The sequence below is a fragment of the Mastomys coucha genome, unplaced genomic scaffold, assembly GCF_008632895.1.
Source record: "Mastomys coucha isolate ucsf_1 unplaced genomic scaffold, UCSF_Mcou_1 pScaffold17, whole genome shotgun sequence".
Taxonomy (NCBI): Eukaryota; Metazoa; Chordata; class Mammalia; order Rodentia; family Muridae; genus Mastomys; species Mastomys coucha.
Genome location: NW_022196899.1, coordinates 30,263,356 through 30,284,206, shown reverse-complemented (window position 1 = coordinate 30,284,206; position 20,851 = coordinate 30,263,356). Strand labels below are relative to the sequence as shown.

The window sequence follows — 20,851 nt, the reverse complement described above, 5'->3', positions numbered from 1 at the left end:
GAAGCTTACTGGAATCCCAGGCAGAGTGACAAGCCTTTAATCCCAGAACAGAACTCACGAGCCCAAGGGGGGCGGATATCAGTGAGTAGCAGGGCAATCGGGACTGCATTATGAGACCCTGCCTCAAAAACCAACAAAAACCAAAAAATATACAGGAGAGGTGAAGCAATTTACGGGCAGCACCACCGAGAGAAAGGAGTGTTCGGGTAGGGTGCCTTGTACCCGCAGCTAGTCAGCCGAGTCCGCACGCTCCAGCCTAGGCGCCACCCAGCGACCAGGGGAAGTCACTTCCCCCTTTAGCCGAGGGGAACGCCGACTTGGAGGCCCCGAGGGCTTTTCCGAACCGCCCAGCTGCTCCCGCAGGATCCTATGAGGTTACAGACCCACAGAGCAGTTGCCGAAGGCTGCCGCCCACCCCGCCCTTCTCTGCGCAGGCGCGTCCTCAGGCGCCCGCCCTGCAAGATTCCCGTCGGGCCTTCGCTCGCAGCGACCGGCGCCCCTGGTGACGTCACGAGCTCCGACCGCCCCCATTGGTCTATTTCAATAGTCGCGGGCTACTTGAACTACAAGAGCAGCGGCCGGCGGGCGGCGCGCAGCTCGCGGCACCTGGGCTCTGCGCTCCTCCTGCTTGCAGCTCCTGCTCCGCGGGTCGGCCACCAGGGTCCCGCGCAGCCCCGGAGCGGCGGGCGCCGAGCACGCTGTGCCGCCGACGATCCCGACCGGAGCCGCGATGCCGGGCACCTCAAGACAGTCGGGTCGCGAGGCGGGCTCAGCCCTGCTCTCGCTGCATCAGGAAGACCAAGAGAATGTCAACCCCGGGAAACTGGCGCCAGCCCAGCAGACACGGGCGCAGGCGGTGCTGAAGGCCGGGAACGTGCGGGTACCCGCGCCGCAGCAGAGGCTCAAAACTCGGAGGGTAAAAGGGCGCGGGAGTCTGTAGGAGAGCCGGGCGGGAGCGGTGCAGGCTTTAGCAGCCAAGAGGGCCAGAAAGCACGCTGAGCTTTCTAGGGGGAGTCGGGCTGCAGTCTTCGCGGTCATGGCGTTTCTAGTACCTAAGAGTCTCTGGAGCTCTGCCGACCCGCGTATACTGCCCTTCAGCACTAGTGGCGCCGACTTATTAAAAACTCCCGGGTCATACCAAGCGATGCCACTCGCGTGTCGTCTTCCCCCACCTGGGTACCTTTCCCTCCACTTTTAAAGGCAAGCATTGCATTAGGATGTAGATCCCTTCCCCCTCACCATCTGCTTCACAGATTACTACTTCAGGAAAAGACATAAAGCAAGTATTCTGCTTGGTAAATTCCGCCATTTTAGCCAGACTTGCTGTTTTGCTCCACCCTGGAGCTAAAGCGAATCAGTTCTTTGCCCTAACTTTAGTCTTTGATTAGTTTGTTATTCCAATCCGTTCTATTTACAGCCTTTGTAGAAATGGCTGTGACAAATCGGTTTAAACTTTACCTGGGCTTTGCCTCATGAACTTCTTAGAGTATTTGGAAATAAATGCTGATACCCACGGGGCAAGAAGCAAAGTTGTGTTAGAAAAATTCTTCCTCTTTAGGTTGCACCTCTAAAGGACCTTTCTGTAAACGATGAGCATGTCGCTGCTGGTCCTGCATGGAAAGCAGTCAGTAAGCAGCCTGCCTTCACCATTCACGTGGATGAAGCAGAAGAGACTCAGCAGAGGCCGGCTGAGCTTAAAGAAGCAGAGTGTGAAGATGTCCTGGCTTTTAATGCAGCTGTCTCTTTACCTGGAGCAAGAAAACCACTGACACCTCTTGATTACCCAATGGATAATAGTTTCGGTAAGGTTGCCTTTTATTTCTACCAGCCTTTCTCTTCCTTCTTTCCCTCCTTTCTGTCTCCCCCAGAAGCCCCTGAGTTTGAGTATCCTTGACTGTCCTGAAACTCTGTAGACTATGCTGGCCTTGAACTAAGAGACCCACCTACCTCTGCCTCCCAAGCGCTGGGATTAAAGGTTTGGCCACCATCACCACCACCAAGCTTTTGCCTTTTATTTTTGAGACAGGATCTCACAGGATCTGTAGCTCAAACTAATCTTGAACTCAAACCATCCTGCCTCAGCCTCTCAAATTGTAGATTACAGGCCTGTGGCACCACACCTTGCTCGGTTTATTCTAAAGATTGTTATCAAGCTAAGAAATATAGTTACTTGATTGGGTTAGTGATATTTTGAGTTTTAAGATTATGTCTTACCTGATCACAACACAGTGAGTTAAGATTACTACAGTGGGCTTAGAAAGGATATCAGATCTCATGACTGGTGCTCAGATCCACTGACCTATAAAAGGACCCACATCTTTAACCGGCAAGGAGGGCACTGCAAACCTACATCAATTTTAATTAGATCTTAAATATCTATCTTAGTCTGACTTTATAAATGTTTGGCTAGGAGAATAGATTTCAGTTTTATGTATGACTCACTTCTTAACATGCCAGTCCTAAGAATGCTCCTTGAGACTACAGTTTTAAGCATTATGATATCTGCCATTCCTTTAAAACTAATTTGAATGTTCATCAGATTGCAGGTCAGACACATGGAAGGCAAAATAGGTACTACAGGCAGCTCTGCAGTGCTATGACCTCACTGTGGAGACCAGAGATATTGGTATCTCTCACTCTCTACCTTAGGCTATGTGTCAGCAGAAGGGGTATGCTTACCTGTGCTGGAACACGTAGAAGCTAGAGGAGTACTTGACTTTGGGGTATCTTCAACCACTCTTCCATCTCATTTCATGATAAAAAGGTCTCATTGGAGCTCACTGATTTGGCTAGACAGCCTGGCCATCAAGCTACAGGGATGTGACTATTTTCAACCCTTTTTCCTCTCCACTCCTAGGGTTACAGATAATGCCATGACAGCTACTGTATGGTGTTGGGAACACAAGCTGCATCTTCCCGCTTATGCAGCCGGCACTGCACTAAGCCATTTCCCAGCCCCCTTTTTTACTTAGTTCTGCTGATGGGAAGGAGGGTATGGAAACAATCTATTATTACACAGATTCCCCCATCTCAAGATAAGTGAAATGGTAAAAACTAGAGCTGAGTATATTAATGCCTCTAAATAGCACTCAGGAGGCTGAAGTAAGATGGCCAGCCGAGGCTACAGAGCGAATTTCAGGCCAGTCTGGCCATAGAATGAGACCCTGTTTTAACAAACACCAAGTCCCTTACCAATTATAGTTAGTCTGTTTGAACATGCTATGACAAACTCGGTATCTTTACTAACATTTGTTAATACATGCCATTTATCTGATTCTAATTACTTCCTCATTATGATTTGACTATGTTAACCTGTGGGGTCTGCAATCTCTCTTTTTTTGTTTTGTTTTGTTTTTTTTGAGACAGGGTTTCTCTGTATAGCCCTGGCTGTCCTGGAACTCACTCTGTAGACCAGGCTGGCCTCAAACTCAGAAATCCACCTGCTTCTGCCTCCCAAGTGCTGGGATTAAAGGTGTGCGCCACCACTGCCCGGCCTGCTTTCTTTCTTCCTTCCTTTCTTCCTTCCTTCCTTCCTTCTTTCCTTCCTTCCTTCCTTCCTTCCTCTCTCTCTCTCTCTTTCCCAAGTGCTGGGATTAAAGGCATGCGCCACCACCGCCTGGCCTGCAATCTCTCTTAAGACCAAAAAATAATAATAAGTATTATTATTTTAAAACTTTGCTGTTAAGTACTTGTCCTAACAGAAACATTGTATCATCTACTCATCTCTTGAGGAAGATGACACTTTAAGGTAATTCTCAGTCCTCTTAGTAGCCTATTAGTGTGCATACATTTATTTCTTTTTGGAATTAAGGTTATCCTAGAGCTATGACAGAAGTCCTAAAACCAGAATAAGATATTCTGTGTTGCTTTGCCATTGTTGTCTTTTTAATTGGAAGAGATAAATACTTTGGCTTTAATATCATACACACAGAATCACCACATGCTATGGATATGTCTATTGTCTTAGAAGATGAAAAGCCAGTGAATGTTAATGAAGTACCTGACTATCAAGAAGATATTCACACGTACCTTAGGGAAATGGAGGTAAGGCTCTGTTCATTCAAAATAGCTAAGTGAAATAGAGAGGATAATGTTGATGCCTGCTAACTGCTAGCAAGTTACTCTAATGCTAAACTTAAGATTATAGTGTATGCATCTTTGTGAATGGTGAAGTAACCTAATAACCTAGTTAACACTGAGTTTTTCCTTCAGGTTAAATGTAAGCCTAAAGTGGGTTATATGAAGAGGCAGCCAGACATCACTAACAGTATGCGGGCCATCCTTGTGGACTGGCTAGTTGAAGTGGGAGAAGAATATAAACTCCAGAATGAGACCCTGCATCTGGCTGTGAACTATATCGATAGATTCCTGTCCTCCATGTCTGTGCTAAGAGGAAAACTTCAGCTTGTGGGCACGGCTGCCATGCTGCTAGCTTCGTAAGTCCAGCTAGCTTGGTTCAAAGGCATCACTCACTACTCCTTCCTCCCATTCATATTTTACTGGATGTTTTGCCTGCATGTATATCTATAGCACATGTGTGGTGCTTGCTGAGGCAGAAAGGGACATTGGGTCCCCTAAGCTTGGTGTTCTATACCATGTGGGTGCTGAGAATTGAACCTGGGTCCCAGCCAGTACTCTAACCATTGTGCCATCTCTTCAACCCCCAGTTTTAACACTGACAACTTTAGGAACGGCTATGGGATGACTCTGAATAGAGGCTGGAACTTGTTTTCTACTCTAAAATATAAAGCTTTCTAGATGTGGATTTCACGCGCCTTGTGTGAGCATAGACCAACCCCATTTTATCACACTAGATTAAGAGTTTGAAAGTGTGGCTCTTCTACAATAAAGCACTTTCTGGAGTATAAGCAGATCTTCCTTCCATCGGGAAATGAATTGTATGCAGGAGACAAATCAGAGAGCCCTTAGTGACTTGAGCTTTCGAATTGGTTTTTAATCATCTCAGCTAGAGGTGGCAATCAACTGTCAGTGGGAATGGGGTTGATGGAAATGAATAGAGTCTACTGTCTTTGCAGTTTAGACTAAACAAGATCTTATTTTGAAAAAAACTCACAACTTCTTTTGTTATATATAGGAAGTTTGAAGAAATATACCCCCCAGAAGTAGCAGAGTTTGTGTACATTACAGACGATACCTATTCCAAGAAGCAGGTTCTGAGAATGGAGCACCTAGTATTGAAGGTCCTTGCTTTTGACTTGGCTGCACCAACAGTAAATCAGTTCCTTACCCAGTACTTCCTGCACCTGCAGCCTGGAAACTGCAAGGTTGAAAGCTTAGCAATGGTAAGTCCAGTTTGGGGTTTGTTTTTAGGTTGCAGTTGGAGCAAGGCCTGTTTTTATCATATAATACTGCTTAAGAGATAAAGTATTTTCGGACAGTTAATGCTCCAATACACAGGAAATGCTATGGCCCTCTATATTTGTAGGCTCTGCACTTATAGAATCAATGGACTGACATTATACGTAGCTGCCTATGTACTGGATAATAAGCACAATAATGTGTATTGTCTTTTGTATTACAAGTTATTTAGTGATATTCTATGTATATAGCATTAACTTATGAAAATGGCATGTATCTTTCATATGTAAGAGACTCAAGTATCTGGTGTCCATGAATGGGGGTTAAAGATCAATGAAGTACCTGAAGGTGACCATGCTGGAAAAGCACTAATTAGTGGTTTAAAGAGAACAACCTAGTAGATTAAGGGGAGAAATATAAGCCGAGAGTAGAGCAAAACATTGAAATAATTTTCCCAGGGCTGATAGAGAGCCAGTGAGTATGTATGTATCCAAGACAATAGAAAGTGGTCAGGAAGCAAGGATTTAAAATCTGAATCTTATGTGTGATTATAAAGTTTTGGGGGGGTTTTGTTCTGTTTCCTATTTCAGTTTTTGGGAGAATTAAGTTTGATAGATGCTGACCCATACCTCAAGTATTTGCCGTCACTTATTGCTGGAGCTGCCTTTCACTTAGCTCTCTACACAGTCACTGGACAAAGCTGGGTATGTATTAACAGTTACCTTTACAAGTATTGGTGCTGCTTTGATTTGGGCAGAAGGCTTAGCCATAAACATGCATTTGAAAGCTCTGCTTCAAGAATCTGGGCCATCTACCTGCTGCTAGCAGAGGATGTAAACAGTCAAAATAAAAGATGGAATGAGTGAGCTAAAACTTGGAGGGGGGGGGCAACATTTGGAATGTGAATTTATAAAAATTAAAATAGCAAAACATGTCAAAGATTAGTGCCAACATTTAGATCATGGTCAATGTGAGCTCATGGTCAGCGCCCTGTGCTATTACTAAAAACTCAATGGTTGTCTCTTTTCTGTAGCCCGAGTCATTGGTACAACAGACTGGATATACCCTAGAAAGTCTTAAGCCTTGTCTCGTGGACCTTCACCAGACCTACCTCAAAGCACCACAGCATGCCCAACAGTCAATAAGAGAAAAGTACAAGCATTCAAAGTAAGAGTCCTATTCTTTACATATTAAGGGACACAGTACTCTGCCACAGCTACCTCAGCTAGTATTAGGAAACTTTTGTGCCTTTACTTCTGGTAAGGGTTCTAAGTATTAAATGTTTTTAAACTCGTTAGTCTAACCAAATAAAAGTAGCATTTCTCCAGTCTTGGGGTACATTGTTCTGTGATCTCCCCAATGAATGTTTACTAAAAGGTTTTTTTTTCTCTCTGCTTTAACAGATATCACAGTGTTTCTCTTCTCAACCCACCAGAGACACTAAATGTGTGAGAGCAACAGACTGCCGGCCTTTGTTTGAAATGGGAGTTGCTCAGAGTTCAGGCTGTACAGTTTTTAATCTTGGGTTTAAATTTTACAATCATTTCTGAATGTAGATGGTATAGCCACAGACAAATTATGGTATCCATTGCTTTTTAAATGGTTTTAATTTGTATATCTTTTGTACATGTGTCTATCTTAGATAATTGGATAATTTTAATTGGTTTGTTAACATTGGTGCTGCCAACTGTCAGGATAATAAGAATAAATTGATTTGGAAATCTTTGCAAGTCAAAGTTAATTTGAGGTAAAAATATGAATGATAATGTCACTTAGAAGCTAATTTGATTTGTTTTATTGTTCAGTGGGAGGGACGGAAAAGCTTTTATAAGCCTGAAATATTTCAGGGAAAAAGACCTTCAAATTCTGGCACTGATTTTGATTATTCTAAGCAACCAAACCAAATTGCTGCCTTGATCATAAATAACCAAGAGTAGACTAATCTGTCTTCAGTGAAGCAGAACTCATTCACCTCTCACATGTTATAGTAGTTGATGGAGATATTTTATTTGTCAACTTTTACAAATAAGGTTTTACATGAGTTGGGAGGCTTTTGTGCAACAGAAAGGTTTTCTAGAAAGTTTATTCAAAGCATAATGTTAAAGACAAAAAAATAGTTTAATCAGTTCAATATCCAGAGCTGTTAGCACTGAGTAGTTTTATATATATATATGTATTATATATACATACAGAATCCACCACTTTAGCTTAATTAGCAGTTCTCTTCTTTTTCCTCCTTTTCCCTTGACCTTTACTTGGTGCCTTTTGGTTTGCACTGGTCTGAGCTCTGTGAATGAAGTAATATAACAGCTCACTGTATCCAATCTGTCCTGGATTGGGACTCTGAAAGGTGCTCCCACTTTAAAGGGACCAGAAATGTGTTACCTTATTTTCTTTGGATTCTTCTCTGGCTCCAAAATGATCATTTCTTCTTCTTCACTATCTGATAGCACTATAGGGGCACCTTTAGAAAATTCCAAAAAAGGAGTTTACTACTTAACCACATCAGAGGTCGTCCTAATGCTCCCATTTCCATGCTGAGAGAGCTCAAGCTGTGTTGCCTGGACACTGATACACTCTTTCCAAATCGTATCCTGTTTTTGTAAAGATTTTTATAAACCAGGGCAGGCCATGAAAAATGTAGAAAACTGCTTTGTTTGCCCATTTTTCTCTTGAACAGTAGTTATATATATGTGTGTGTGTAAATAAAGCATGCAAATTAACCCTTTGCCCATTTGTCTGGCTGTGTATTATCTCACCTTTCTTTGTTCACATATTTTAAGAAAGCTTTATCTTCTCCATCCTTCTTAGGTCTACTTCCATTGCTCAGGATTCTTAAAATCACAAGCAAAAACCTCTATGAAAAGAGGTATATATATATATATGTGCAAAAGATACTAGCACTGTAATACTAGAATAATAAGAGATAACAAGAAATAGCATTACTACTGATACCCACTTACCTAATTAAACCAACATTGTTCCCCTACCAAGACAATACCACCAAAAGCCTGTAAGTGACAATTCCCTTCTATGAGTTCAGGCAACAGCACAATTGAGAACAGGGCAGCTCACAATTGCCTGCAACTCCAGATCTGATGCCTGACTCTGGCATTCATACATGAGTATGAATGTATATTCATACATGAGTATGAGTATGTATGTGTGCTGGCACCCAGGGGCCAGAAGATGGTGTCAGTTTGCTTGGAGCTGGAATTATAGAGGGTACTGGATCCAAATTCTAGGTATCATGACTGAGCATCAAGTGTCTCCACAGCTGAATCCATATCATATAATGAGCTTTTTGAATCAAACAAGGCTGTTGGCAGGAAAGAAATCTTTAAGAAAAGTCTTTAAATGCCCATGGATATATGTTTGTTTTTGAGACAGGATCTGTAATCCTGTAGAACAGAGATTTTCCTGCCTATGTCTCCAGGGTGCTGGGATTAAAAGTATATGCCACCACACCTGGCTACATGTAGTTTTTAAAAATATCACTAGTATGCCAAAGCATACTTAATTTAAATTTTAGAACTTAATTAAAATTTAGTTTAAATCCCAAAATACTTAGCCTTCCAAAACAGGAAATATCCCTATGTATGATCTATAATCTCCATATAAAATTTTATCTATAGTTTAAATATCTCAATTGTAGCTGTCTCTACACATTAAAAGCATCACCTACCTTGGCTCCCAATATCAGAAACTTCTCCAGTGTCCATCTTTGTATCATCAAGAATGACAGTTTCATCAATGCCACCTTCTTCCTCCTCTTCCTTCTCAGAATCCTCAAGGTCACCCCAGGAGTTTTCTATTCCATCTCCAATCTGGGCAGTTCCAGGAGTCCACAGAACAGGTTTAGAAACACTTTAGCAAGTTAAGAAAACTGAATATCCAAAACACTGCTATTTAATGCACTACTGAGAAGAGATAAAGTTTCCTGTAAGACTGGTTCATGCGTTCACAAATTCTTAGGAATTAATATACTATGGACTGCTGAATAACATAGCTGCACATGACCTCAAGATTATGTAACAATGCATAAAGAACTTGGCCATGCCATTAACATTTAAGTACCATTTCTCAAAGGGAAATGAATGCTGGATTTTTGTTTGTATTTTCTTACAGTGCTGGAATAGAGCCCAGGGCTGTTAGGAGCTAGAAAAGTGCATCACCAATGAGCTACACCCCCCCAGCTCTTAGTTGTTTTTTTTGTTTGTTTTTTTTTTTTAAAGATTCATTTATTTATTTAACTGTTGCTGTCTTCAGACACGGCAGAAGAGGCACCAGACTCCATTACAAATGGTTGTGAACCACCATGTGGTTGCTGGGATTTGAACTCGGGACCTCTGAAAGAGCAGTCGGTGCTCTTACCCACTGAGCCATCTCTCCAGCCCTTTAGTTGGTTCTTAAAATAGAAAAATGTACAATTTTTAGAGATAACAAAGAGAAGCTAGATGTTACATTATCAACTCAATTTGGCATATTTTTCTCTTATAGTACGAGTTACCCCAAAACAAATTTCAACATGTACATTCTAGCCTTAAAAAGAAGAATTATGCATCTTATTACTGTAAAAGCCATCCGAAAAGATACACTTGTGGGGGAGGTTCAGCTTCAGCAATGATTTCTTCTGCTCTCTCCTCTATGTTGGAAGTGTCAATAGGGGCCTTCTCCATTTTAAATGCTGTGATTCTTTGGTCTGCTATAGATTCTGCAAAGCCAAATTTTCCACCTTCTTTCCTGTAGATAGGTTTTTGGTAGTGGTTGTTTTGGAGAAAAAAAAGACAAAAGAAAAAATTAATATTTTGTCTTTGGTAGATAAGAAATAGACTTGATTCATTACCAGACTTTTGATAGCTTTAACTAAACTTGACACAGCCTAGAGTAACTTGAGAAGGGAGGCCTTGATTAGAGCAGATATCAGTGAAGGAGTACCTTGACTGTTAATTATGAAAGAGGACTCACCCCACTGTGAGAGGCACCATTCCCTGGACAGGTGACCCCTGGCTGTCTAAGCCTGTGAGCCAACAATCAGCTGTCCTCTGCATCTACTGTACCTCCTTGGCTGAGTGAGTTCCCCAATTAGAGGGAATGCTACATGGGTATCGAGGAGGCCTAACTCCAGGTTCCTCACCACCAGTGGACTGTGATCTGGAAGTATAAGCCAAATAAATTTTTTCTTCCCCTTTGTTGCTTTTGGTCAGTGTTATATCACAGCAACAGGAATCAAACTCGAATACTACCATAGTTACAAAGACATAAAAGTCATCATAGTTATTTACTGAACCCATGCTGCAGGTGTGTGAGATGTTTTAAGTATTTTCTCTAATTCACAAGTCAGCTATGGCAGAAGGCACAGCTCCCACAGAGCAAGAACACTGAAGCTGCTTAAGGTAACAGGAGCTGCAAACCAGCATGTTTGTTCTATTAATTCATTAGATTCTTCTTTCATAAGAATATATTAACTTTAAAGAAAACACTTCTGTCACACTTTAGAATAAAATCTCAACTAAACACTAACTAGTACATACAACTAAGATTAACTAAGTAAAGAGCAAGCATGAAATTATATGGCTGCTCTTGGATGAGAAAAATTCAAAAATGTGAACTTAAAGAGAATATAGTTTTGAAAAGTGGTACTTACCTAACTTTCTGGTCATTTTCCAAAGCTTTCTGTATTAGCTCTGTGATTTCTGCTACTTTCACACCAGCTATTTTACTGCATCTGAAAACCTGTTTGTAAGTAGAGGCTGTTACAGACAACAAACCAGCTTTTTTTAATGAATCCAAAATCATGACATCAATTTTTTACCTTTAATATTTACACATTTCTTTTCCAACTACCAAATTAGGCACAGTAAATACAACTAAGACAAAAATATATAAATACTACAGAGACCACAGATAAAATGTACTCAGGAATACAGACTTCCTTTCTATGACAATAATCCACAGGAATCAATGGTGGTTGCAATCCTAGTACCAATGGTGCTGGTGAAAATAATGGAAATGACATTCACTGAGCACTTTTTACCCAGGCGCTTACACACTAACGTGTCAGTCACGTCTATGGTGCCAGTAATAAAATAATTTCCTAATGTACAGGTACACTGAGACCCAAAGACAAGTCATTTGCCCAAAAGCCATAAACTTCAGTTACAATTTGACTTACTTAATGCCTCTCCCTAGCATTTAATAATTATAATAGATGTTACATGGCACTCTATTTTCTAATATCCTCCATGTGATCCTGATATATGGCTGGTTTTATCCAAATTCCAAAAGTAAAATGTATTTTTCTCTTAATTTTCACATTTAATACTTAATAATAGTAATATGAATCTTTGCTCACTGACCTGGGTTCCTTGCCAAATCCTAGAGCAGCAGTTCTAGACCTGTAAGTTGCAACTCCTCTGGGATGTGTGTGTGTGTGTGTGTGTGTGTGTGTGACATATCAGATATCCTGCCTATCAGATATTTATATTACAATTCATAACAGCAACAAAATCAGTTATGAAGTAGTAATGAAATAATTTTATGGCTGGGTTCACCACAATATGAGGGACTGTTTTAAAGAGTGGCAACATTAAGAAGGTTGAAAACCATTGTCCTAGAAGGACAAATACAGGGAGAGGCAAGGAAAGAAAGGATACCGCATGGCCACTTTGATATTACATGGCCATGTAATGACTGTACTGAAATCAGATGCTAACATAACTAGAAAGAGTCATCTAAAGTACCCTTGTGGTACTTTAAAAAGTTAAAAGATGCTTTTAGCAAACAGGAACCTAGCATATCTGTCTCCTGAGAGGCTTCATCCAATAGGAGACCCACTGCCAAACATCAGGGAGACCGAAACTTCTGGAAAAGTGTAAGGTAAAAGTAAGCAAGATGGAGGGTGAAGGACACCACAAGAAAAGCCAGAGTCAACTGGGAGCATGGGGCTCACAGAGCCTGGGCACTAGTCAGATGTGATGCTTTGTAGATGCTTAGCCCAGAGTATGGCACAGTTAGGACGTGTGCCCTTGCTAGAATAGGTGTGTATGATGGTTTGTTTATGCTCCACCCAGGGAGTGGCACTATTAGAAGGTGTGGCTCTGTTGGAGTAGGTGTGTCACTGTGGGTGTAGGCTATAAATCAGTCTTCCCCTAGCAGCGTTCAGATAAAAATGTAAAAATCTCAGCTCTGCCTACAGCATGCCTGCCCAGAGGCTGCCACGCACCCACCTTGATGACAACGGGCTGAGTCTCTGAACCTGTAAGACAGCCCCAATTAAATGTCTGCTCATAGCAGTAAAACCCTAACTAAGACAGAAGTTGGTACCAGGGATTGGGGTATTGCTGTGATAGGCCTGGCCATGCTTTTGTTTGGAGGAATGTGAATTTTGGAGCTTCGGATTTGGAAAGCTCTGGAATGCTTTAAGTGGGACTTAATGAGCCATCCTAGTAGGAATATGGAAGACTTTGCTGCTGTGAGTGATTTGAACTGTGCAGACCTGGCCTAAGAGGTTTCAGAGGAGAGGAATTTCAGTATGTGGTTTAGAGACTGTTTTTGTGGTATTTTGGTGAGGACTGTGGCTGCTTTTTGCCCTTGTCTGAAGAGTCTACCTTAGGCTAAGATGAAGATATTTATATTAATTGCACTGACAAAAGAAGTCTCAAAAACTCCCAGCAGAGACTTTGTTCTCTGTCTCACAACAAGCATTTTAAACAAACATAGAAATCTTAGAAAGGAAAAATATAAAACATATGGTTCAAGTATTAAAGGGGCACCAGGAAGTGAAATGGAACTGAATCCTATGTTCTAGGAGATAACAGATTAAGGAAGGGACTTTGGGACAAGATCCTACCCAGCTAAATTTAGATCCAGGCATGGTGGTACACACCTTTAATCCCAGGAGGCAAGCATGCAGATCTCTGAGCTCAAGGTCAATCTAAAGAGCAAGATCCAGGAGAGCCAAGCTTAGGCAGTGAAGGAGTTGGAAAACAGAAAGCTAGTGATAATGTTAGAGAATAAGGAGGCAATGTCCCAGCTCCTGCAAGCAGCAGGACTCGGCAGCTTTAGCCATGTGTCTCTGGCTTTAGAGTCAATAACAGAAGGGACTACTGGAACAACTGATGCTGGTTAGCTGGAGCTAAGAAATTAGCAGTGACTAAGAAGAGACCAGCATCACTGAGGTGAAATCTTCTGGGAAGTGTTTTCTGAGAGCACAAAGAGACTGTGTTCCAGAGATAGCCAAGGTTGTACCTCATGCTTCAGATGAACTTGGTAACGTGTAGGAGTCACCGAGGTGGTACTAGTTTTGAAGGTATGAAGGGGTCATGAAGAACAGCTGAGGCTTGGCACTGTGACAGGCCATGGAAGGCCATTGGTGAAGGTGCAGCCTCAGTTGTATGTAGTTGATGGCCCAGGACTGAAGGGGTCATGCAAAGGATTTGAGGCTTGGCACCATGAAGGAGCCTATGAGAGGCTATTGGTGAAGTGTACTTGCCACAGAAGACCCCAGTATATTGGAGATGCCAGTACCATGGGATGATCACCAACAACAGCAGTGGCATGGAGTGGATCAATCTGAGCTTAGAATGCTACAGAGGGCAGAGCTGAAGAAGTGACACCAGTCCATTGGAGGAGCTCAGAAGATCATGTGTGGATCCCAGACATTGAAACAAGAAGCTGTAACATTGAAGTTGCCTTGGGGACCCCAAGGATTTTCAAGATGCCAGATAGGATTCTTCTGAGGAAAGCTGCTAAGAGGGAGTGGAACCAGCCCAGGAAAAGAAGCTTATTGCAGTCAACAAAGATGAAAAAGGAGTTGGAGATATGAAGCCCGTTTTGACATCAGACATGGAGATGCAGAGTTTGGAGTTTGCCCAGCTGGTTTCCTGTCTTGCTTTAGGAATTACAGTTAAGCGATTGGATGAATACTGATCAGGAAGATACTTTGAACTTTAGACTTTTAACATTATTATAGTCTATGAGGACTTTGGAAGTTGGATTAAATGTACCTTGTTATCATGCTATGGCTAGATATGGCCCCCACAGACACGTCTTTCAACAAGCCTATGGAAGCCAAGGAGTGGAATCTGGTAGTTTGTATGTGCTTGGCCCAAGGAGTGGCACTATCAGGTGGTGTGGCCTCTTGGAGTGGGTGTGTCACTGTTGGCATGGGCTTAAGACCCTCATCTTAGATCCCTGGAAATCAATCTTCAACTAGCAGCCTTCAGATGAGAATGTTGAACTCTCAGCTCCTCTTATACCCATGCCTGCCTAGATGCTCCCATGTTCCCAGCTTGATGACAATTGATGGAACCTCTGAACCGATAAGCCAGCCCCAATTAAATGTTGTCCTTTATAAGACTTGCCTTGGTCATTGTGTCTGCTCATAGCAGTAAAACCATAACTTAGACACCAGGGAACATGCTGGAGCTGGACCTAGGCACCTACACATTTGTAGCAAATGTGCAGCTTGTTGTTCACGTGGTCTCGGTTCTCTGCCATTGTGTGTGCTATCCTGACTTGGACTGCCTGGTTTTGTCTCAGTGGGAGAGGAGGTGCCTAGTCCTGCTAGCACTAGATCTCACAGGGCAGGGTGGTACCCAAGGGTGGGATCCCCTTCCCTGGGGGAAGGTGAGGAAGTAATGGGGGAGGGATTTGTGAGGGTAAGACTAGGAGGAGAGAAGTGAGGACAGAAAGTGAATTTTTTAAAAAATGAATAAATAAATAAAATTAAAATATATTTTAAAAAGATTTTAAAAACAAAGTAACAATAAAACTTCTAAAAAAGAGAGCTCTTATAGGGAAGCTAGTGAAAGCACTAACCTGGTCTTTGAGTAGCATTATCCCACCACTAGACTGAATAGTACAGATCTCTCGATGCTTATTCATGGCAATCACCAGCAAGCCATCCATTACTCGTTCTTCACGTTCATTGGGATCCACCAATAAATATGTTCTGAAACAAATGTTAAATGGTCCTCAACATATCTGAGGCTGAGTGCTGTTTCTAGGAGAATGGGCTTGTCTTATTTTTTAGCTAGCATTCAAAGTCAGTACTGAAGAATTTGAGTCACTTTAACTCAATAACTTCAGTTCCATGACATCTATGTCTCTCTGGTCATTTACAATGAAGTCACATTAAGTTCAGATAAAGACTTAGATAGCGTTAGTTTGGTTCATTCTCAAGTGGCACTGAGGTCCTGCTCTCTAAGCTCTAGAGTCTGCCTGCCTCTGCAGTGTCCTTTTCCTGATAGAGAATCAGCTACAGGGCCTAACAGCTGAAATCTTTTCTCTAGTTCTAATGCATGGAAGTCTGTCCTTTGCTGAAGATCCAAGAATCGTGTTTCTCTTAGAAGCACATTACAGGGATGTAGAAGCCTCACCACTTTATACTGTCAGAGTTTAATAGCAATTGTGAAGACAAGGCTAGACAGCTGAAGGAAGAATTTTTCTGGTTTGCCAATCATTTCCTCGATGAGCAATGGGCTCCTCGAACTACTCCCTGTAATATGCCTCACACTGCCAACGTTTTATTAGTCCACAGTAACCCTTACCCCATGCATAATCTTAATTGAGCTCACACAGAACCCCAAGGCATTCATCTAGCTCAGAGAAGGGTAGATGCTACCGTGCCACATTAAAGTCTTACTTTCTAAGTATGCTGTGAGCAGAGAAATGATGGAAGGTACATTTATAACAGTTGAATTTGTCAGTTCTAGTAAGAAAACCTTTACAAAGACAGGAAGAAACCAGTAGATGGTCTAATATTAAGGACAGCAGGTTTATGCATATCTGAACAGAACAATAAAGTTCTTATCTTGGAGCTGATATAGCTCAGCTGGCAGAGTGTTACACACCATACACAAAGCCCCGAGTCCAGTCTCCAGCACTATATAAAGCAGGCACAGTGGCACATGTCTGTAATCCCTGCACTTGGGAAGTGAAGACTGAAGCACTGGAAGTTCGTAGTCAACTCAGATATACAGAGAGCTGAGCTACAAGACCCAGTCCAATTCCTAGGTATAATAATATTTTCAACCCATGACAAGGTAACACTTACCCTTGCTGAAAGAAAGCAAAACTAACACAAATGGGCATATGGTGGATGCTCAATGGCACAGGATCACGCTCTTCAGGGGTATACTGTTTCAGAAGAAAAGGCCAAAGTCTTAAAGTCAACAAATGAGAAAAATAAGAAACACTAAGATATGAAATTCTTAAGTGAGTAGCTAAATAATGTCTTTTATAGTTACCTATGTGACTCTGACAGCTGTGCTCCTACTTAATTTTTATGATGATAAAACATCAATCTCATGTCTAATCTTCTATCCCAGAGCTTCATTCCAGTGGCCTTCCAGTGCTACATACGAGCCCTTGAACTTCTCAGGATAAGAAGTCTACCTCCATGTAAAACTAACCGCATTCAGATTTTTTTTAACTTTTTTTTTTAAGATTTATTTTTTTATTATGTATACAGCATTCTGCCTGCATGTATGCCTACAGGCCAGAAGAGGGCACCAGATCCCATTACAGATGGTTGTGAACCACCATGTGGTTGCTGGGAATTGAACTCAGGACCTCTGGAAGAAAGGACAGCGCTCTTAACCTCTGAGCCATCTCTCCAGCCCCCCTTTTTAACTTCTTTATGCTCTCCTTCCTCTCCAAGAGCACTGTCCTTGCCTCCAAGCCTTCCAATTCTGCTCTGGCAAACTGCCTTCAAAGAGCACCCTCAATGGCTTCTCAGAAAACCTGGGCATTAGATGGTTCCCTCTGCAAGCTTACTTTCATTATTCTATCATGCAATATATATAAATCAAAACTGACCACCCTGGCAAAAAGAGAAGAACGGCATGGAGCACTAGTTCTCACAGTCCCTGGACCAGCATCAGGACCATCTAGGCACTCTGAGTTAGTAGTGTAAGTTCTTAGGTCTATCTCTATCCTCCTCTATAAGCAGAGCCTAGTGGAATGTTGTTAACAAGCCTCCAGACATTTCTCAGGAACTTATGTCATCTACTTTGCTTAATGAACAAAAGGCCTGAAGAAACATGAAAATCTGTTAAGCCTCAGTTCTTTTCAGGTACTATAGGCCCCTCGTGCTGACCTACACTGAGACCAGCCATTTCCTCTACTAGTCAATGCATAGAAAGAGTCACAATTCTATTATAGGAGACCAAGCTTCATCAGGTTATCACTGACAGACAATTCTGGGAGAGAACTTGAAACTTCTAGGGCAATTCTGACCATTTGCAGTTTTTGTCTTGTGAACAAACACTAGAATAAATCTAAATGCTATCTGCCATATGTCTCCACTACAAACTACCTGTTGACACATGTAAGATACCCATTCGCTCACAAGAATGATTCTGATCAGAACCCTGGAAGCTTACCAGTGTTACTTCCTCTCCTTGGACAGAGACATCAGGTCTTCGGAAGTGACACAGGGCTACGATTGCAGCAATGCTAGCAGCATCAATAATATTTCCATCATGATTTAATAAATGTAGGTCTACACGGATCTGCCAAACCTGAAAGTGAATTTAATATAAAAAGAAATCCCAACTGATCATGACCAACGGCCACTGGGAAAGTAATACTGCACATGTTTTTTTAAAGTATACAGCTAATCCTTCCAGTTTATCCAGTAAAAGTGCAGTTAATTTTAAAACAAGCACTTGAAATATTAATAGGTAACTTTTCTATGTGATTCATTTGAAAGACTGAGAATACGTAAATAAATGGAAGCATTCCAATATTTGAAACTTAATTATGTTTTTTAAAAAACACATTTCTTTTCCATGACACACATTTGCCTGCATACATGTATGTACCACACTCATGTCTGGTGTAAGTGTTAAAGCCTCTGGAACTACAGCTACAGACAGTTGTGAACTGCCATGTGGTGCTGGCAACTGGACCCAAACCCTCTGCAAGGTTTCCAGGCTCCTAATTCTGTTTTAATTGTGTCTGAACCAACAATATTCATTGTTAAGAGATTTTTGAGCATATTTCTCACCTTTTCACCAGCGACAACACAGAGAGATTCAGTGTCTATACACTTTGAATTTCGTAGACATCTTTCCAAGAGTCGATTCAGCTTCACCAAGAGATCCGACTGCCTATGGAAAGAAGAATGAACTAATGTCATAAACTTCAACTGTGAGCAAGAAAACAACATCTCACTGAGGGTAAGTTCTTCTATGGCTAACGTTGCTTAACAAAGAGTGAGATACCTGCCAGGTTCAAAAGCTGGAGCAGCCATCTGAGAAAGCTCAAGGTTAAAAAAGAGGATACCTTCTGTTGCCCTGTTGAGTTTTGGAGAAACAAGTTCACAGGAAACCTGTCCAAGGACTCTGCAAAAATAAAGGGTGTAACGCAGTCAACTAAACTTTTTTTTCAATTTAAAAAAAAAGTGAAGAAATATAAAACAGGGAAAAAAACTATTCTAAATAACACAATGTGACTTAAGAGGCAGAAATTACGTAAAGAATGTAGTAGACTGGGGTCAGCAACCTGCCTCCACACACAATAGTGCACATATATAATAATAAAGTTGTTTTCTTAGATTTATTTATTGTTATATGTAAGTACACTGTAGCTGTCCTCAGACACACCAGAAGACGGTGTTAGATCTCATTATGGGTAGTTGTGAGCCACCATGTGGTTGCTGGGATTTGAACTCAGGACCTTTGGAAGAGCAGTCAGTGTCGCTGAGCCATCACACCAGCCCTAATAAAGTTTTTTTTAAAGTGTAAGTAGATTCATGCAGAAATAAAAAATATTGGTATACACAAAAGGATGACAGAAAGGAAATCTCTTATTTCTTACATCATTTGAAAGTAAAAAGGGAAACTGAGGCTTACTGATGACATAATCGATACACTCCTCACACTAGAAAATGAGACATGCAGATAACCTGTGTGGTCAATGTGAGCTGCCCACGTGATTAATAAAGGTCACACGGAACTATGATACTCATATAACAGGAAGCACTCATGGTTGACAGTTAAACTGTGAGCACAAAACTAAAAGAAGGCTGGCATTAAAGAAACATTTATCATCATCATCATCATCATCATCATCATCATCTTCTTCTTCTTCTTCATCATCAAGCATGTTTGGACTTCGGAACTGCTCAGTAAACAACCGAGTCAGTCAGTATGTTATAATTCTCACACCTCCTATTGCACTGTCTAACTTGAATCCCGTTACCTTGTTTTCCCCAGTTCTACAATACAGCATCCATAATCCGTTCCGAATGAGATCCTGATGTTCCTGTAATCATAGGTTTGTCTGCCATCCAGCCGCTGTAAGTAAACATCATTTATTCCTTTAACATATTTATGAGTAGCAACTGTGTTTGTCTGGTCCTGATTCCCAGCGTCCCTGCCACTGATTACTGTTGGCTTGAGGTTCAAAGGAACTTTAACTGGTCAGGGTAAAACACTGCCTTGAGGCTTGGGAAATGGGGCAGAGTCCACACCACGACCACACAACAGGCCGAACTGACAATGAATCCAAGGACAACCCGAGTCTACACCCAAAGCCACCGTGTCCACACCGCAGGCCCCGCACCTTCTTCTCCTCAATTGCGCGGAGCAGGAAGCGGCGCTCACAGTTGGAGAGCGGCGTTTCCTTCATAGTGGCGGGCCACGCAGCGGACAAGCCGCACCGAGACAAGTCCGCACACCGGCTTCTTCCCGGCGCCGAAAAGCGACGTCATCCAGGCGCAGGCTCGGGGGCGTGGTGTGGGCGGGGCTAGAGGGCGGGGACCGCTGGGGCTGGGGCCGGGCTGTAGCTAATCTAGGAGAGCTTCCCGGGGAGTTCTCGCCCCGCATCGCAGTGGAGATTAGCAGCCAGTACGGTTCCTACTTCTTACTGAAACAGAATCTCACTCTATCTCTGAATCAACAGAGACTTACCTATCCTTAAGTACTGTTACTGTTCCTTAAGTCGGAACAGTTCTTGCTTTAGGGGTAGGAAGCAAAGATTTCCCCAGCTCTTGACTCTGGACGTCTACGGTCTTCCAGGCTGACCTAAGAATCGGGATTCATTGGCACTCCACCACAGAGACAGTCTACAGACGATGCTGACGTTTGTTAGAGAAAGCTGAAAGGGTGGTGCGAATCGGTAGAGAATCCTTGCAAGGGCTTCGGACTGGTTGTGAGGACCAAAAAGGCTGGGAGCATGTAGCAGACAGAAGGTGGTTCGCGTGGGACCTGAGGACAGAAAAAGAAATGACGTGTAACTTCACTGGCTGAAACCTCGTTTACAGCTTATATCTCATTTTAAATCGACAGGCTTATTTTTACAGATGGAGACGTGTCCTCCATCTTCTGGCCAGTGTCCTGGTCCACCCACGTCAAGAGATGGTATTTGGCAGCCTGTGCAACAGTGAGGCAGCAGTAAGTGGTCCTTTAGTGCCCAGGCTCCATGGTCCTCCTTTTCTGTTGTTGTTTTTAATTTTATTTTGATTACAGAGTTTCTGTGTATCACTGGAACTAACAGAGATCCGCCTGTCCCTACAAAGTTG

General features: G+C 42.2%; 2 protein-coding genes across 2 annotated transcripts; one reads left to right on the top strand and one right to left on the bottom strand.

The window, feature by feature from the left end:
* Positions 1 to 589: 589 nt before the first annotated feature.
* Ccna2 (cyclin A2) lies at positions 590 to 8,048 on the top strand. The gene is made up of 8 exons (XM_031376631.1): positions 590 to 916; positions 1,559 to 1,802; positions 3,932 to 4,044; positions 4,213 to 4,436; positions 5,096 to 5,303; positions 5,910 to 6,023; positions 6,353 to 6,486; positions 6,723 to 8,048. The coding sequence occupies exons 1-8, from the start codon at positions 731 to 733 to the stop codon at positions 6,769 to 6,771; spliced, it is 1,272 nt and encodes a 423-aa protein (XP_031232491.1). The 5' UTR covers positions 590 to 730; the 3' UTR covers positions 6,772 to 8,048.
* On the bottom strand, positions 7,305 to 20,041 carry Exosc9 (exosome component 9). Its single transcript, XM_031376630.1, has 12 exons — positions 19,894 to 20,041; positions 19,531 to 19,625; positions 18,552 to 18,671; positions 18,335 to 18,437; positions 17,709 to 17,846; positions 16,379 to 16,461; positions 15,142 to 15,274; positions 10,967 to 11,055; positions 9,916 to 10,062; positions 9,005 to 9,186; positions 7,705 to 7,783; positions 7,305 to 7,606 (listed from the first exon to the last, which is right to left on the bottom strand). The coding sequence occupies exons 1-12, from the start codon at positions 19,957 to 19,959 to the stop codon at positions 7,528 to 7,530; spliced, it is 1,314 nt and encodes a 437-aa protein (XP_031232490.1). The 5' UTR covers positions 19,960 to 20,041; the 3' UTR covers positions 7,305 to 7,527.
* Positions 20,042 to 20,851: the final 810 nt, after the last annotated feature.

Coding starts and splice junctions, on each gene's coding strand:
- Exosc9 (XM_031376630.1), bottom strand. CDS start 19,959: ATGAAGGAAACGCCGCTCTCCAACTGTGAGCGCCGCTTCCTGCTCCGC. Junction 15,275..16,378: donor TTTGCTTTCTTTCAGCAAGG/GTAAGTGTTACC, acceptor CATTTGTTTCAG/AACATATTTATTGGTGGATC. Junction 10,063..10,966: donor GAAAATGACCAGAAAGTTAG/GTAAGTACCACT, acceptor ACCTATCTACAG/GAAAGAAGGTGGAAAATTTG.
- Ccna2 (XM_031376631.1), top strand. CDS start 731: ATGCCGGGCACCTCAAGACAGTCGGGTCGCGAGGCGGGCTCAGCCCTG. Junction 1,803..3,931: donor CCCAATGGATAATAGTTTCG/GTAAGGTTGCCT, acceptor TCATACACACAG/AATCACCACATGCTATGGAT. Junction 4,045..4,212: donor CGTACCTTAGGGAAATGGAG/GTAAGGCTCTGT, acceptor TTTTTCCTTCAG/GTTAAATGTAAGCCTAAAGT.